The following is a 16,143-nucleotide window of genomic DNA, read 5'->3' on the forward strand; positions in this document are numbered from 1 at the left end:
AGCAAGATGAAATCGACAACCAACAACATTTTGCTTCCGGAAAAACTTCTCGCACGCTGGAGTGGATACCTAATTCCTAATCAATCACTATTTTCTTTGGATTTAAATTGCATCCCAAATCTTGACATTGTTTCTTTAATAATTCGAATAATGATTTGTAAGTGAATTTTTGCTTATTAGGTAACAAACAAAATGCAACCGGAACATAAGAGTCATTAATCAATGTATGTAATGTAAACATTTGAAAAAAAATTTTGGGCAATAATCGAATGTTCCATCCATAAATAAAGTGGAATTGTTACACATAAATGAAAGATTAGGTAGACATGAAAAAACAACAATATTAAACTGTTCATCATTAATCAACAAAAACTGTTCATTTTTGATAGTAAATATTTCAATTTGTTTCAAAAATTCTTGAACATCCTTGGCTGATTTTGGCAATTTTGGAACCGTTTTCAATCGCGTGCGATTAATGTTCTTTTTTATGTATTGGACATCTTTTGTTGACAGAGAGGTAAGTACTTCGCTTTGCTTTTCGATTTAATTGTGTAACAACTTCGCAGGTCGTTCCGCAATATCTTCTGTTGCTTTTCTTTTAAGAGAATTGTTAACTTTCTGGCGAATTAATACTTTTTCAGCAAGCTCATGATTGTGTTCACCACTAACTTTTGAAAACACATTATTTAATGTATATAGTTTTGCTTTACACTTTTTATTTGTACAATACCACACAGTTTCACCAAACTTTTTTAATTCACGAAACTTTTTAAATTTGAATTTTTGAAAAACTGTAAGTGGTTTTCCCCGTTCACTTAACATCATTTCAAAATCCATTGCGCGGTGCGATTGTCTAAGTTCACTCTTTACTGTTTGGAAATAAACTGCAATTTTAAAAATTCCACCCTATCAAGTTAACCTTCACTTTCTCTTATTTTTACTAAGAAACTAATTAGGTAAACCCTGTAAACCCTAAAACCTAAACTAATTAGGTAATACTGTGTAGGATTAAATTTTATTGTTAGAAACGGAACGCAATTGACCATACAAAACACATTAGCGATATTATCTGAAAATCCCTCAAAATTTTGGACGCAATTCGGATACCTCCACATAATTGTCATCACATCAGCTCTACTCCAGGGTAATAAGCTAGAAATAGACCATGTTCTGGATAGTCAAAGATCCAGGTAGCTGACTACTTTTTTAGTTATTGTAGACCTATAGGAAGAAAACCTACCTGTTTCTTGCCTAGAGTTCGCGTTCGTTTTTTAATTATTAACAATTTAGTGGAAAAATCGCGATTTTTCCGATTTTTTGCACCCCATTCAAAAGGTAAATAGTTGACATAAAATTACAAAATTTAATTTTTTATAACATTAAATGACCTTCAAAATGCCGATTTTTGAAAGTTAAAAAGTTAATTTGTTGCTACGCAAACTGCAAAATAAGTGAAAATCGTTATTTGTTAATTAACTTTTACTAAAACTACCTTTATTTTGTCACCCGAAGTTGGATATTGGGGTACTTAACAGGGTCTCGGTGAATTCGTAACTATTTTAATCCCCCATCCTAATTACAGGCCAACTCGTAACTCTGGCGATGAGGTCGATTTACGAGTACCTCTGTATGTATTTTTAATTAACTATATCTCACCTACGATTTAGCACCTTCAAATACCTGTATTGACTTTTTCCCGTTTTTATTTTTCGGCCCTGGACTACCTTTTTTTTTTCTTTTTTTTTTTTTTTCGTGTAGGGAGATCCTGCAAACGGATGCCCTCTTGTTACCCTGCCTACCAACTAAAACCACCCGTCTTCGTCAAGACACTCCCGTACGTGTTCAGTTAGCGAACGAAACTTAGGGGTACCTTGCGCAGCCTAGATTGGTCGTAGAAGTTGTCGGCTCTTACCTAGGAGCGGTAAGGAGCCGAGGGAAAGAAACGGAAAAGAAAGGAGCGGTAAGGAGCCCTGGACTACCTGGCACACTAGTGTTTGTACTTACAGTATGTAAACTGTTTACTGCAGAATTCTATTAGCTGTACTGCAGTATATGGACTTGTTGTGTTGGCGTAAGACTCGTGTGATTAAATCCTCAGTTCTCCTCCTTCTTCTTCATGTACCATCTCCTTCAAGAAGGTCTGCAATCATCATGGTAATTCACACTTTCGATACCGCTGCTCTAGAGAGATCAGCAGAAGTACAGTTAAACCAAGCTCTCAAATTGTTTAACCAGGAGATGCGTCTTCTTCCGCGACTCCTTCTACCCTGTATTCTTCCTTGTATTATCAATTGGAACAGGTTATAACGCTTGCCCATCATGACATGTCCCAGATATTGCAGTTTTCTAACTTTAATTGTATTCAAAACCTCTCTTTCTTTTCCCATTCTTCTCAACACCTCGACATTCGTGACACTATTTTACCCAACTTATTCTTAATATCCTTCTGTAGACCCATAACTCGAAGACTTCTAGTCTATCCGAAACATATTTCTTTAATGTCCAAGCTTCCAACCCATACAACAATACGGAGAACACGTAGCATCTCAGAAGTCTTATCTTTAAAGAAATTGTAATATCCCTGCTTCAGAATACTTTTTTCAATTTGTTGAACGCATTTCTTGCCTGTCCTATTCTTGCTTTAATCTCTTCTGTGTATTCATTATTTTCATTAATTATTGTACCCAGATATTTATATTTTTCCACTTTTTAATTTATTCTCCATGTATTTTTATGCTTTCTTGGCGCTGTTGGGCTTTTGTTATTACCATACATTGTGTCTTTTTTGTTTAGAGACATTTTCTTCGCTGACTTCTATCACTCTGTCAACCATTTGTTGTAAATCTTCAAGACATTCTGCTAATAAAATAGTGTTGTCGGCAAACCATATATTATTGATTGGTCGACCAGTTAATTTTATTCCCGCATTTAGTTCTTCTAGTGCTTCCTGGATTATTTCCTCTAAATACAAATTGAACAAGGTAGAAGACAAGACACAGCCCTGCCTGACGCCCCTCTCAATATGTATTTCATTTGAGAAGACGTTGCTCTCTTTTACCACAGCGATCTCATTATAATAGATAGTGCTAATGATCCTGATGTCTCTCATGTCTAAGTTTTTCTTTTCAAGTAATTCGATGGCGGTTATGTCCGACCTTATCGAAGGCTTTGTAGTCATCCAAGAAACACATATATGTATACTGGCTGATTAACATCCATGCACCTTTGCAAAAGTACATTTACAGCGAACAGGGTTTCCCTCGTTCCCAGTGCATTTCTAAATCAAAATTGTGTATCACTAATGTCTTGCTCAAGTTTATTGTGTATTCTCCGGTGTAAAATTTTTAAAAATATTTTGAGCGTATGGATCATTAAACTTATTATCCGGTGGTCTTGGCATTCTTTTGCATTTGGTTTTTTGGCAGTGTTATGAACATTGATATCAGCCAATGTCTGGGAATGATTCCTGTACTGTATATTGTATTAAATAAGTCGACCAAGATTCCAATTTGCATTTCTTCTATTAACTGTATTATGCCTACCGGTATTTGATCAGGACCTGTTTCCTTGTTGTTCTTTGTTCGCTTTATCGCCTCTAATACCTCATCTTCTGGTATGCCTGTTCCCTGTTGGGGGGTAAAATGTCTTTTAATTTTTTTTTTTAGGATTTTGTTGTTGTTTTTTATTTGGTTGTTGTGTGGTGTTGTTCTTATAACCACTTTTCCTATGGATTTGCTTTATTTTTACCAGTTCTAGTTGTTTGCTAGCTATATGCTAGAGAGCGAGTAATAGGGCTTTTCATTGATTGTCATTTGTTTCGAGCTTCTGTCATATGTTGTATAATCTGTGTATAATATTAATATACACGGATTATACGATATATGACAGAAGCTCGAAACAAATGACTGTGAATGAAAAGTCCTATTATGACGTCTAGAAAAGTTAGTTGTTCAATGTTGGTTGTTCAATCGTAACACAATGTTTTTTAAGCCACCCAACGTCCGACCTTATCGAAGGCTTTGTAGTCATCCAAGAAACACATATATGTATACTGGCTGATTAACATCCATGCACCTTTGCAAAAGTACATTTACAGCGAACAGGGTTTCCCTCGTTCCCAGTGCATTTCTAAATCAAAATTGTGTATCACTAATGTCTTGCTCAAGTTTATTGTGTATTCTCCGGTGTAAAATTTTTAAAAATATTTTGAGCGTATGGCTCATTAAACTTATTATCCGGTGGTCTTGGCATTCTTTTGCATTTGGTTTTTTTTAGCAGTGTTATGAACATTGATATCAGCCAATGTCTGGGAATGATTCATGTACTGTATATTGTATTAAATAAGTCGACCAAGATTCCAATTTGCATTTCTTCTATTAACTGTATTATGCCTACCGGTATTTGATCAGGACCTGTTTCCTTGTTGTTCTTTGTTCGCTTTATCGCCTCTAATACCTCATCTTCTGGTATGCCTGTTCCCTGTTGGGGGGTAAAATGTCTTTTAATTTATTTTTTTTTAGGATTTTGTTGTTGTTTTTTATTTGGTTGTTGTGTGGTGTTGTTCTTATAACCACTTTTCCTATGGATTTGCTTTATTTTTACCAGTTCTAGATGTTTGCTAGCTATATGCTAGAGAGCGAGTAATAGGGCTTTTCATTGATTGTCATTTGTTTCGAGCTTCTCTCATATGTTGTATAATCTGTGTATAATATTAATATACACGGATTATACGATATACGACAGAAGCTCGAAACAAATGACTGTGAATGAAAAGTCCTATTATGACGTCTAGAAAAGTTAGTTGTTCAATGTTAGTTGTTCAATCGTAACACAATATTTTTTAAGCCACCCAACGTCTTAGTTTTTACGCCAAGCTCAAATACAACGAATAGATTAATACAATTAATTTCATTAAAATATACTAATATACATTAGTCTTCCAACTAAAAGGAAGGTATGTTCTCAACCGATGCACACCAAAAGTATACGAAAACTATAATGATGAGGTGTTATTTTTATTAATGCTGTTTGTACTCATTACATCATTTTATCCATAGTAAACTGTTACAGTCATTAATAATATACACTTCAAATATAATACGCAATGTACCCTAGTAAAATTTCTTAACGTCAAAATAAACTTTCGTTAGATTACTCTAGATCTTGGTGACCTATTGTTAGCAAGTACCATTTATAAAAATAATGTCAGTTGAAAGTTGAGTAAGTTGTGGCTAAGAGGTGCCGAGGCTACTAGATATGCGAATAGATCAGTCCGGTTATAATTGTCAACAAGCTCGCAGCCACCCATTGATAAGCAATGTTTCCTACCGGTTATTAAATATGTGAAGTGTGACAAAGTGTAAAAAAAGTTAGTAAATTTTAGTGAATAAATTTTACATTGCTAAAATTCAGTACAAAAAGGTAAAAAGAAACTTATTAGTAATTTTATCTGAATTTTTTCATAATTATTTATAGAAAAAAACCTATACAGAAGTAAAAACTTCAAATTGTATTTTGGTATAAAATCGTTTATTTAAAAACTATCTAAAAGTCATCCACATGGATTGCAAAACGTTTTCGTTCTGAACAGAACATCTTCAGTGCATTCCGCAAAGTAGTTGTAACTAGCACACCAATGAAGGTGATAACTTCATAATATATGGCTTACATTATAAATTTTGATAAAATATTGTGACTACAAGTCGATGTTACAAGATTAAATTATGTATGTGCCTAAAGAGCAACATGCTTCCCTGCTCGAAAAAACTAGGTACTTGCCATTTCAATTAGCACAGACCCTGCTACATACTCTGCTACGACACCATGGCGGTCAATAACCATATTACTCCATACTTCTGAGAGAATTTCACATTCACCAGCCTTCTGAAAGTTCTTTTTTTCAAGGTCACGATCTTTTGTTCTCCCTTGTTCATCCAAATAGGTTCCATAAGAATCATGCGAAAGTGTAAGTCCAGATAATTCCCGGCTGAAAGGCGCCATTCTTCTCTCAACGCGATTGAATGCGCTTATAACAGGTGCATTTGTAAAGATAAATATTGCTCTAGCTAGATCATGCTTGGCAAAGTTGTGTAGGGCATGGCCAATACTTTTGAAGTATTGATACATGAGCTAAAATATTGAGTTTGTTAATAGAATAGTATAATATTTTGATCACCCTGTACAAAATTTTGTAACAATAAACATATGTCAAATACTCTATTGTTAAGATCCAAGAAGAAATGTGCCTCCGATTCTTACATACTAAATTTACAATCAAGATGCAGTAGAAATAAATAAACCAAGACACAATAAATGCTACTAGGAGCACTCCCGAATCATAATTTACAATGTATAAACTTTGGAAATCATGATTTGGGATTTACACATTGTAAATTATGTTTTGGGAGTGTTCCTAGTAGCATTTAACGTGTCTTGGTTTGTTTATTTCTACTGCATCTGGATTTTAAATTTAGTATAGATTCGTAGATATTCAGTGCCAAAACAACAGAACACCACTTTACCGTAGGTATAATACATATGTTAAGACTAAAAGCCCATATCGAAGAAGATAGAGTCCTGACCAGTATTCCTAAGTGGAAACATCTTGTGGTACATTCAAAACAAAAGTCCTTTCTTAGGCACTTAAAATAATTACCATGTAAAGTATCCCGTGTCGCTACAAAAATTTGGGTGGAACCAAAGAAAATTAATGTGTTGTTGGTTTATATAATATTAGAATGAGAAATGATTTTTTTTATCAGTCGTTTCTTCAGATTTTTTTCAGTTGAGTGTCGGGCATTTTCCTTAAAAAATAAATACACGTGATATTATTATTAGACCCCCCTCCCCCTTGTGATGTTTCGTGATTTTTTATGGAACCCTCCCCCTTCTTTCGAGCCTCACGTGATTAATGGACAGCCCCTTATGGTGATTTAGTTAACCATCTAAATCTAAGGTATGTCGGGTCAATGGTGACCCGCGAGTATAAATCCTGCACGATTTTACATAATATGCGAAATAAGTTATGTTATAATAATTAGTTTATTTTGTTAATTAAACGTTTAGAAAAATATAAAACAATAAAATAAATGGATGCAGATTATATACCTTATCATTACGAATTAAACATAAACATTGCATTTTTTGCACGTTGATACAAAAATTAACAAAATAATAATCAAAATATTTAAAAAACGCCAACCTGATTAAATTCTTTTTTCCAACATATTTATGTCCTTCCTGTTAAAAAAGAAATGAAAAATTAAGCATTTTAGTCAAAATGTCAAAAAGTTTAGGGTGCTTTGTACCTTGAAATTATTCGAAAACTTAAGTTTTCAAAAAAACAGTCGCCGGCACGCACAATGGTCCTAGGTCAACTGAGAGTACTGTAGAAAATAGAAGAATTCATAGCTTGCTAGTGCCGTGCGCCGATTGCAATATTGGATAAATTGACAAACTAAATTTTGTTGGGTCAATATTGATCCACCTATGGAGACCTACACAGAGGAGAGGAATCGAGATAGGACGACCTTGAAATTTTTGTACACGATTTTGCCTGTTTGCTTGGTTTCTCGCTAGGGCGGCGGTGGCGTAGAGATAGATGCTAGTTTTGCATTGGAGTGAATGTGAAAATTTCGAAAATAATTAATTATTCGTAGTTAATATAAGATTACTGGTTTTGATGGTTAATATTATTTAAATATGAGTGCCAAGAAAGCTTACACTAAAAGAAATTGCTTCGTACCAGGATTTATATCGAGTTATCGTTCCGATAAAAAATTCAAAAGGGAACTTAACGAAGTTAATAAAGACTTTTTATAAATATTTGTCTTTATGTTATTTATAACGTTCATGGATTATACCTATTCGTTTGTATGTTATTTCCTTCGGTGTAAATAAAATTTGTGTATTACCTATTATTGGTTTTTATTTTAACCTGAAAATTATAGTGATAATAATAGGAGGATCTTGAAAGTTTTTCTGTCGAAACAATGCATTTTTTGAGACAAAATATTTCACAAAAATTAACATTAATTTTATAAAAGTCAGACTGTCGTCTGTAGTTAATTTACATATACTTTATTAACTAAATTTAAACATCTGATAGGTAAGCTTTCAGAATATAGATAAATGAAGTGTTCAAAAGAAAAAGCATTTTAAATTTTGATAAAAAGAATAATTTAAAAAAAATTGATCAATAAACTTCAAATTATTTAAATAACTTTTTAAAAACAATTACGTACAGTTAAGTTCAATTTTTTCAACTAACAAACTTTTTGATATCAGTTACAAAGATATTAACAAATTAATTTGCAGTTGAAATACCATTGGTATATAAATGTGGCAGTTAGATAATGTGACAAAATATTTCCGCTTCAAAATAAGCTGTCCTCATATTAAAGTAATGACAAATTTAAATTTGATGTCACATCTCCATCTACAATGGTATAAAAAGAATACACTTTTTACCACACGTCGATATGTTATAAGGTTAAAATAATTTATTTTTGGCATAAAACACATTCAGCTACAATCCACCAATAAATTAATGTCTAATTACGATAAAAACAATAATAAAATGAGTTAAATAATAAATAAGTCCATAAGAGCTAATGTATTTGTAGCACCTATTCGAACACTTGCGCCTCTAGCGGCGATTGCTGAAAGTTGAATTAGAGGTTGAAAAGTTAGCCCACAAACGATGCATTGCGTTTCCACTCCTTCTTAGGCCGATGCCACATTATGCGTTTTGACCGGATGCGGTGAAAACGCATCCGTTTCCAACGCAACCGGACCGACCTGTCACACTATGCGTTTAGTCTGGTGCAGTTTGTAAGCGCGTACCGATGACTCAAAATGCATCCGTTTCCAACGCAACCGGATCGATCTGTCACACTATGCGTTTTCACCGGATGCGGCGGAAACGCATCCGGTCAAAACGCATAATGTGGCATCGGCCTTACAGGTCTCCATAGATCCACCATACCAGTTGAGGGTTAAAGACTAGTTACAGTTGAATCCACGAGTCTTTACCCGTGCGTCATCATTTAAAGCATACGAAGTCGATGATAAGTCGGAAATTGAAATTTACTAAACGCAGCAGCAAGTGATAGTAAGTTGCTACTACTCCTATTACGGATTAAAATTTGAGTTATCAAATATATGTTTTATCTCGCCAGGTATTAATGACGCACGGGTAAAGACTTGTGGACTCAACTGTATATCTCGATGAAGGTGACAATGGTGACAATTTTGTATGTAATGAAACATTTTAAAAATTCAACATAGAATAACAGGAAAACGGTCAATTTTACTGGAAACATTTATTATATATTTTGGGATCAAAATTGGAACTAAATATTCGAGCTCTACTTTTCAATAGGAGTAGATTGATGTACTATTTCTGTGATTATAATGTAGTACTTCCGGTTGCAACTCTGTAACTAGAAATCCGATGTCAAAGTGTTCACCTTTAATATTATCTTTAGGTTATAAGCGACAGTAATCGACACCTCATTTGTCATCCTATTTGTTCTAATAACAGAGGAGTTTTGTTCATGGACAGACGTACCGACATGGATAATTTAAGGTTTTCTTTAATTTCTTTAATGTTCTAAAATGGGTGATAAATCTCTCTCTCTCTCTCTCTCTCTCTCTCTCTCTCTCTCTCTCTCTCTCTCTCTCTCTCTCTCTCTCTCTCTCTCTCTCTCTGGGTCCCAATATCCTCCTGAATATCTCTCTTCCAAAAGTATTAATAAGGTTTATTGTATTTTCTACAATGATCCATGTTTCTACGCCATATGTTGCTATTGGTCGTATGATGGTTTTATATATTTTAAACTTTACTTCTCTATGGATATCTTTGGATCCAAACCCCTGCGACAGAGAGAAGTATGCCTTGTTAGTAAGCATTATTCGTTTTCGTATTTCCTCCTCCTCGCGGTCGTCCTCAGTTATCTGAACACCCAGGTATGTGAGCTGTTTCACTACTTCAATGTTAGCGTCGTCTATTGTCAAATTCTGCAAGTTTCGTTGTGTTCTTGTTTATATTAGGGCTTTCGACGTTTATTTTCGGATCATTCTCGGTTTGGTTCATTTTCGGTTTAATCATCTTTGAACGGGTTCTATTTATATATCCACGACGTGGACCTGTTACTGAGTCTGTGCCTTTGCCTCTTGTCGATTTGTGACGTTTACTTGTATGGTATTTAATTATTGCTCGGGTGCCAATTTCTAACGGGTAGTTACAAACTGTGTAGTTTTTATTCTGCTCGGGTGCCATTTGTAACGCGTAGCTCTTTCAGGACGACAGACTCTGTAAATCACAGGTTAAAAATAAAGTAAATATATTTAAGATAATTATATACAGTTTAAAACAAATAAAATAAAATATAATTCCGTCTTCTGCAAAGGAGAAACAATATCAAACTTTATTACAGTCATAATAGCAACATTAAAATTATACAATAAATATAAATTATACGATAAACAATACAATATAATACAATAACAACCTCGCTACGTTAAATTAACATATTCCGATTCGGATATACCGCATTTCACTTCCATACGGCGCGTAGTCACTCGTTCCTCGCTACTACCGGCTACTGCGATAACGGTCATCACGGTGGCGTTCGCCTACTAGGCATAGTTCCACCTCACAAACGGTGCATCTTTGCCAATAGGGCTATTGCTAGTTCAACACGCTAGCAACAGCTGTGGAGCCATTGCTAGTTCAACACGCTAGCAACGACTGATTTTCTCATTCTCCTGGCTCGCCTTAAATATGCTCTCGATGCCACTACTCCTTCTGTTTTCCCCAGCGGTGCTATGCGCCAACTACGGTTGTCTCTGGTCGACCGGCCCATCGCTGGCATCATATCACTACAAGTTTTATCTGCGTTGTCATACGGAGGCTGTCATTCGTATGGAATAGTCAGAAGACTCAGGAGAACTAAACCTTTTGAGTTGGTGTAAAACCTTTTGAGTCGGTGTAAATACTTTAGGTTTAAAAGCAGATTAATGTGTAATATATATCAAACCATGCCTAAGCTATCGTTTAAAACAATTTTTATTTACAGAATGCGGCGAATAATCATATTGCTACTGATATTATGCAGTGCTAAATGCCAAGAAAGTGCCCAATATCTTCAAAATGCTGTAAGAGATCTGAGAAGACTGAACTATAGGCAAACTTTAAGAAGGGCAGACACATTATTGGCCAAAAAATCAGTTCAAGACACTCCAATGCCAATATTACCTTCCGATATTCCCAGAACGGAACATATTGAAAGAAGAGCACAGCACGGACCACCAGAGGTAATTATTTTATATCATTAATTATTGAAAATTAATTAATTGTTTCATGTATATGAAAGATTTATGACTCTACGTTAAACAATAGCAAGATATTGTTGACACCAGTTTACTCTGCTTTCTGTTGTTTAGTCAACAGATGCGGTATTTATGTGACATGCTAATCTGCGTACATCAGTTTGTGCATATCATCGACGTTTCCTTAAGTAACTGTCATTTTTTCTGCACCTGATCAATCTTCGGTCGTTAAAACCAATCTGTTCACATTTGAATTCTTCATTCGAACGAGAAATGTCATTCTTTTTGAGATAATTGCACTAAAATGTTCACGATTTAGTTCCATATTTAAAAACGATTATCCACTTTTATATTTCGTTAATGCTGCAACACTATACGCATCGCACTAATACGCAAATCGGAAAAGTCTAAGGAATATTTTTATAACATAATAAAATTAATCAACTAAAAAAGAACGAATCTGTAGGAAAATATGAAATACCAGTTGAGCTATTGAAGTTAATCAACGAGGAAAACTGGACCTTCTTCTTGGACTATTAATTTAATAGTATTAACAGTAGAGGAGCAATCCCTAAAAGATGGCTTGAATCCGTCTTCATACCACTGCCTCAAAAGAGGAACGCCAAATTATGTCAGGACTTCCGCCTTATAAGTCTATTAAATAACATTCTGAAGCTTTTCTTGCGAATCATACAGAACTGAATATATAGAAGATGTGACGAGGTAATCGGTCAAGAACAATTTGGCTTCAGGAAAGGTATAGGGACACGAGAAGTAATATTCTGTCTTCAAACTCTGCCACAAAGGTGCAAAGATCAGCAAGCAAACCTTTTTGTCTGTTTTATAGATTTTGAGAAAGCGTTCCACCGGGTACAGCACAGGACCTTGATAGAACGATTGAACGACATCGGAGTCGACAAAAGAGATTCTAAAATTATAGAGTCTATTTATTGAAATCAGACAGCAATCATAAAGACCAATAGTAACATGTCAAAATCATAAAGGCCAATTGAAATACAACGATGTGTCAGATAGGGTTGTGTGCTATCACCGATACTGTTTAACGTCTACCCTGAGGTAATATTTGCCAACGCTTTATCGCACTCTTCAGAAGGAATCAGGATAAATGATCAAAGAGTAAATAACATCAGCTATGCAGATGACACGGTATTAATAACTGATTCGGATCATAGTCTGCGGATACTGTTAAAGAGGGTTACTGAGAGTTGTGAAAAAATGGGGATGAAGATCAATACTGCGAAAACCAAAGTTATGAAAATATCAAGGAACAAACATTTACCCCTTCCAATATATGTGAACCACCAATAGCCTGAATACGTAAACCCATACAAATATCTTTGTTGCTGGTGCAACAATTAACTTGATTATAAACAAGAAGTAAGAGTGAGAATAGAGGTAGCCCGACAAGGGTTTATCAAAATGAAAAGCTTATTTTGTAACAGTAGCATTACTATCAGCCCTAGATGTCGTTTTCTGCATTCCTATGTGTCGTCAATACTTTTGTATGGAACGGAGGCCTGGACACTCAACATAACACTGATGAACAAGTTAGAAGCCTTTGAACTCTGGCTTTATAGAAGAATCTTGAAAATACCTTGGACAACCCACACCACCAACGAAAATGTTCTGAGGAGAATAGGTACATATAGGGAACTGCTAAAAATCATTAAAGGCAGGAAAGTTGGCTACCTGGAACACATAATGAGAAACGAAAAGTACCGCCTCACGCAACTGATCATTCAGGGTGAGATTGAAGGAAAACGGGTCCCGGTAGGCGCCAGATTTCATGGCTTAGAAATATCAGAGACTGGACCGGCCTTAATTGAACATCTTTGTTTAGAGCCGCATTGGACAGAGACAGATTTGCAGTGTAGTCGCTAACCTCCACTAAAGTAGAAAGCACCACAAGAAGAAGAATAAAATTAATAAATTCATGTGGTCGTTTAATTTCAATTGGATTTGTACAGTTGCTTCTCTTATACATTTTTGTGAGTAGGTAAAACAAAACGTCAAAAGTGATAATAAAATTTGACAACGTTTTTAACAGGAGAGGAAAAGTATACCGTATTTTATTAATTTTTACCACATTCTCCGGTTAACCCGGATTTTTGATAACCCGGATCGGCCGCGGTCCCGATTAATCCGAGTTATCGAGGTTCCACTGTACTTTTCTTTGTACTCTATACAGAGTGTTTGGTAAAGAATGAGCCATAGCTTAACCTTAGATTCCTGAAGTTAAAATAGGTCGATTTAAGCTAACTTACCTTAGTACAAAAGTTGATAATAACCGAAATACAGGGTGTCAAAGTTAAACTTTTATTTTATTTATTTTTGAATATTTCCTGACAGGCATGGGACAACAACACGAAATTTGGTAAGTGGTGCTGGTACTGTACACCCTACTAAAATATGTTAAACAAACGTTTCTGGCTACTACCAGAGGCGTACGACGGGGGAACGTGAATGATTGACCCTTCCCAAATTCTACGCCACTGGCGGAATTTCTATTTTAGTGCAATTTTTTGATTCTCCAATACTTTATATGTAAATAATATACTCTTCACTCATAACGATAAAGCCATTAGTTTTCGAGATATTTGAAGCTAAAAAGGAAGGAGCATAATACATTAATCAAAATAAGTGTGCCTTTTCATTTTTAACTTAAAATATCTCGAAAACTAATGACTTTATCGTTACGAATGAAGGGTATATTATTTGCATAGAAAGTATTTTTATTGTTAAATGACAACTTGTCCAAGTTTTCTGTCACACAAGACAAATTACTCTCAGCACCCATTGTTCTCACCTGACCTTCTGCAAGTTCCATTGCTAAAGCTGTTTCAGAAGCTTTGTCAAGTGTTAACTTGTCCTCTGATAACAACTTTTTTTAATGGCATACGATCTCATACCACAAACTAACCAGTCTCTAAGACATTCAGATAAGAATTGACCAAAGTTGCAGTGCTGTGATAACTTTTTCAATCTTGTCACAAAAGACCTTATATCTTCGTTTTGCTCTTGAATTGCATTATAAAATTTATAACGTTCAGCTATCACAAGCCTTTTTGGACTGAAATGATTTTCTAATGTTTGTTTTAGTACTGCAAAAGACTTTTTGCTGGGTAAATCTGGAGCTAGTAAATCCTTCAGGACATTATAAGCCTCTCCCCCTATTAACGTTATTAGTAAAGGCACTTTCTTATCATCTTCAACCTTATTACAGATAAACAACTGTTCTAGTCTCTCTATATACGATAAAATGTCCGAGTCTCTAGGATTGAACTGCTCTATTGAACCGATTAACGACATTTTTTGACCTTGCTTTACAATGCACAAATACTTTACACGCGGCCAGACTTCAGACGACTAATTTACGGACTTTGCCTGCTTGGATTCGATCGGGATTCGTCGCCAAAATAATGTTATGTATTTAATAAAACTATGGACCGACTTTGAGTACTTTATTGAAACACATTAATTTGTATCTTTACATGAGACAAGATGGACAACGTCAACATGACACCATTGCCGATATTACAGTATTCTGTCTCCTGTGACATTTCTTTGACAGCTCCCAAAGTATGTTATTGGGGTGTGTTCCGAAATGCCATAACTTAAATAAGTAAATATACCAACACTTCAATGTCCAGCTTTCAAGTCCATATTGCAGTATCGAAAACACGTAGCATCTCGAAGTTCTTACGTTCAGTTCTAATCTAAGGTCTCTACTGCAAAGAATTGTTTTTATTTTTACAAACGCATTTTTTGCTATTTCTATTCTGGTCCTTATTTCTGCTGTTTGATCATTTTTGTGTGAAATCCAGGTTCCTAGGAATTTCTATTTATCAACCCTTTCTATCGGTACATTTCCCAACTTGTTTGAATAGGTATACACATTTAGTATTAATTAATTAACTCTAACGGAACTTTTCGTTTTAACCTTCGAACTGTATGCGGTTTATTCACTAAACTTTTTGCGAACATATTCGGATGCATTTTAAGCTTTTCTGTATGTTTTTTGGATGATAAGCAGCATTTTCAATACTGTATTAAGCTATAGAAAAAGTTTTGGAACAGCTTAATACAGACACTTTTAGGCGACAATTACCATATTAGATTGATACGGCTAAAACACTGCGATGGAGAAGCCAACGGGAAACTACCCCATTAAAGTCCCTAGTAAAGTTATCATGGCATCGATTAGTGAAACGAGTAATATTACTGATCATGGGCTGCGGAACTCAAGATCCGGCAGGGGAAGCAATACCCAAATGAACCACAGGGCTTCCCAGGTCGCTAGCCAGCGAAATCCCTGTGAGCTAAAAACCACCAGACATATGATGAAAAAAAAATATAAAAAAAATTTTTAGGAAACGCTTTTCTTTAGTTACGAGTGACTAAAGTTAAAAATATGATAAAAAAATCAACTAAAAAGCAAAAAATAAAAAAAAAATCAAACACATTCGTTAAACCAAATTACAAAAAACTCGAAGATGTACCACAAGGTTATTTATTATTGTTAAAAAACATATAAAAGGACGCGTTTCGGCTTAACACAAGCCATCATCAGCTTAAATACAGGACAAAAAACAACTGACTGACCTACAATGTAAAAATATCCAACGTTATATATGAAAATAAAGTAGATGGTGACAACGCCACAATACAATAATTACAAAATGCTATTAATAGCTAATTATTAATGAAGAAATGTGTACATCTATATATTTCATAATGTAAACTAGCTGATTCCTCCTCCTTCCTGTTTTTTCTGGTAAGTTCCTAAAC

The 16,143-nt window shown here is 34.8% G+C and overlaps 1 protein-coding gene across 4 annotated transcripts in view; it reads left to right on the forward strand.

The window, feature by feature from the left end:
- The window catches only part of LOC114324994 (uncharacterized), a 197,119-nt gene that overhangs the window by 151,405 nt on the left and 29,571 nt on the right, over positions 1 to 16,143 (forward strand). For 3 of the 4 annotated variants that reach the window (XM_050663503.1, XM_050663500.1, XM_050663502.1), the window contains exon 2: positions 11,082 to 11,319. In XM_050663503.1, the coding sequence (XP_050519460.1) occupies positions 11,083 to 11,319 (237 nt within the window). In that variant the 5' untranslated portion in view covers position 11,082. Of the gene's footprint in view, positions 1 to 5,287; positions 5,422 to 11,081; positions 11,320 to 16,143 lie in introns of those variants that run through there. The other variant, XM_050663501.1, reaches the window with a different exon arrangement.

Source organism: Diabrotica virgifera, chromosome 10 (assembly GCF_917563875.1).
Source record: "Diabrotica virgifera virgifera chromosome 10, PGI_DIABVI_V3a".
NCBI classification, from domain to species: domain Eukaryota; kingdom Metazoa; phylum Arthropoda; class Insecta; order Coleoptera; family Chrysomelidae; genus Diabrotica; species Diabrotica virgifera.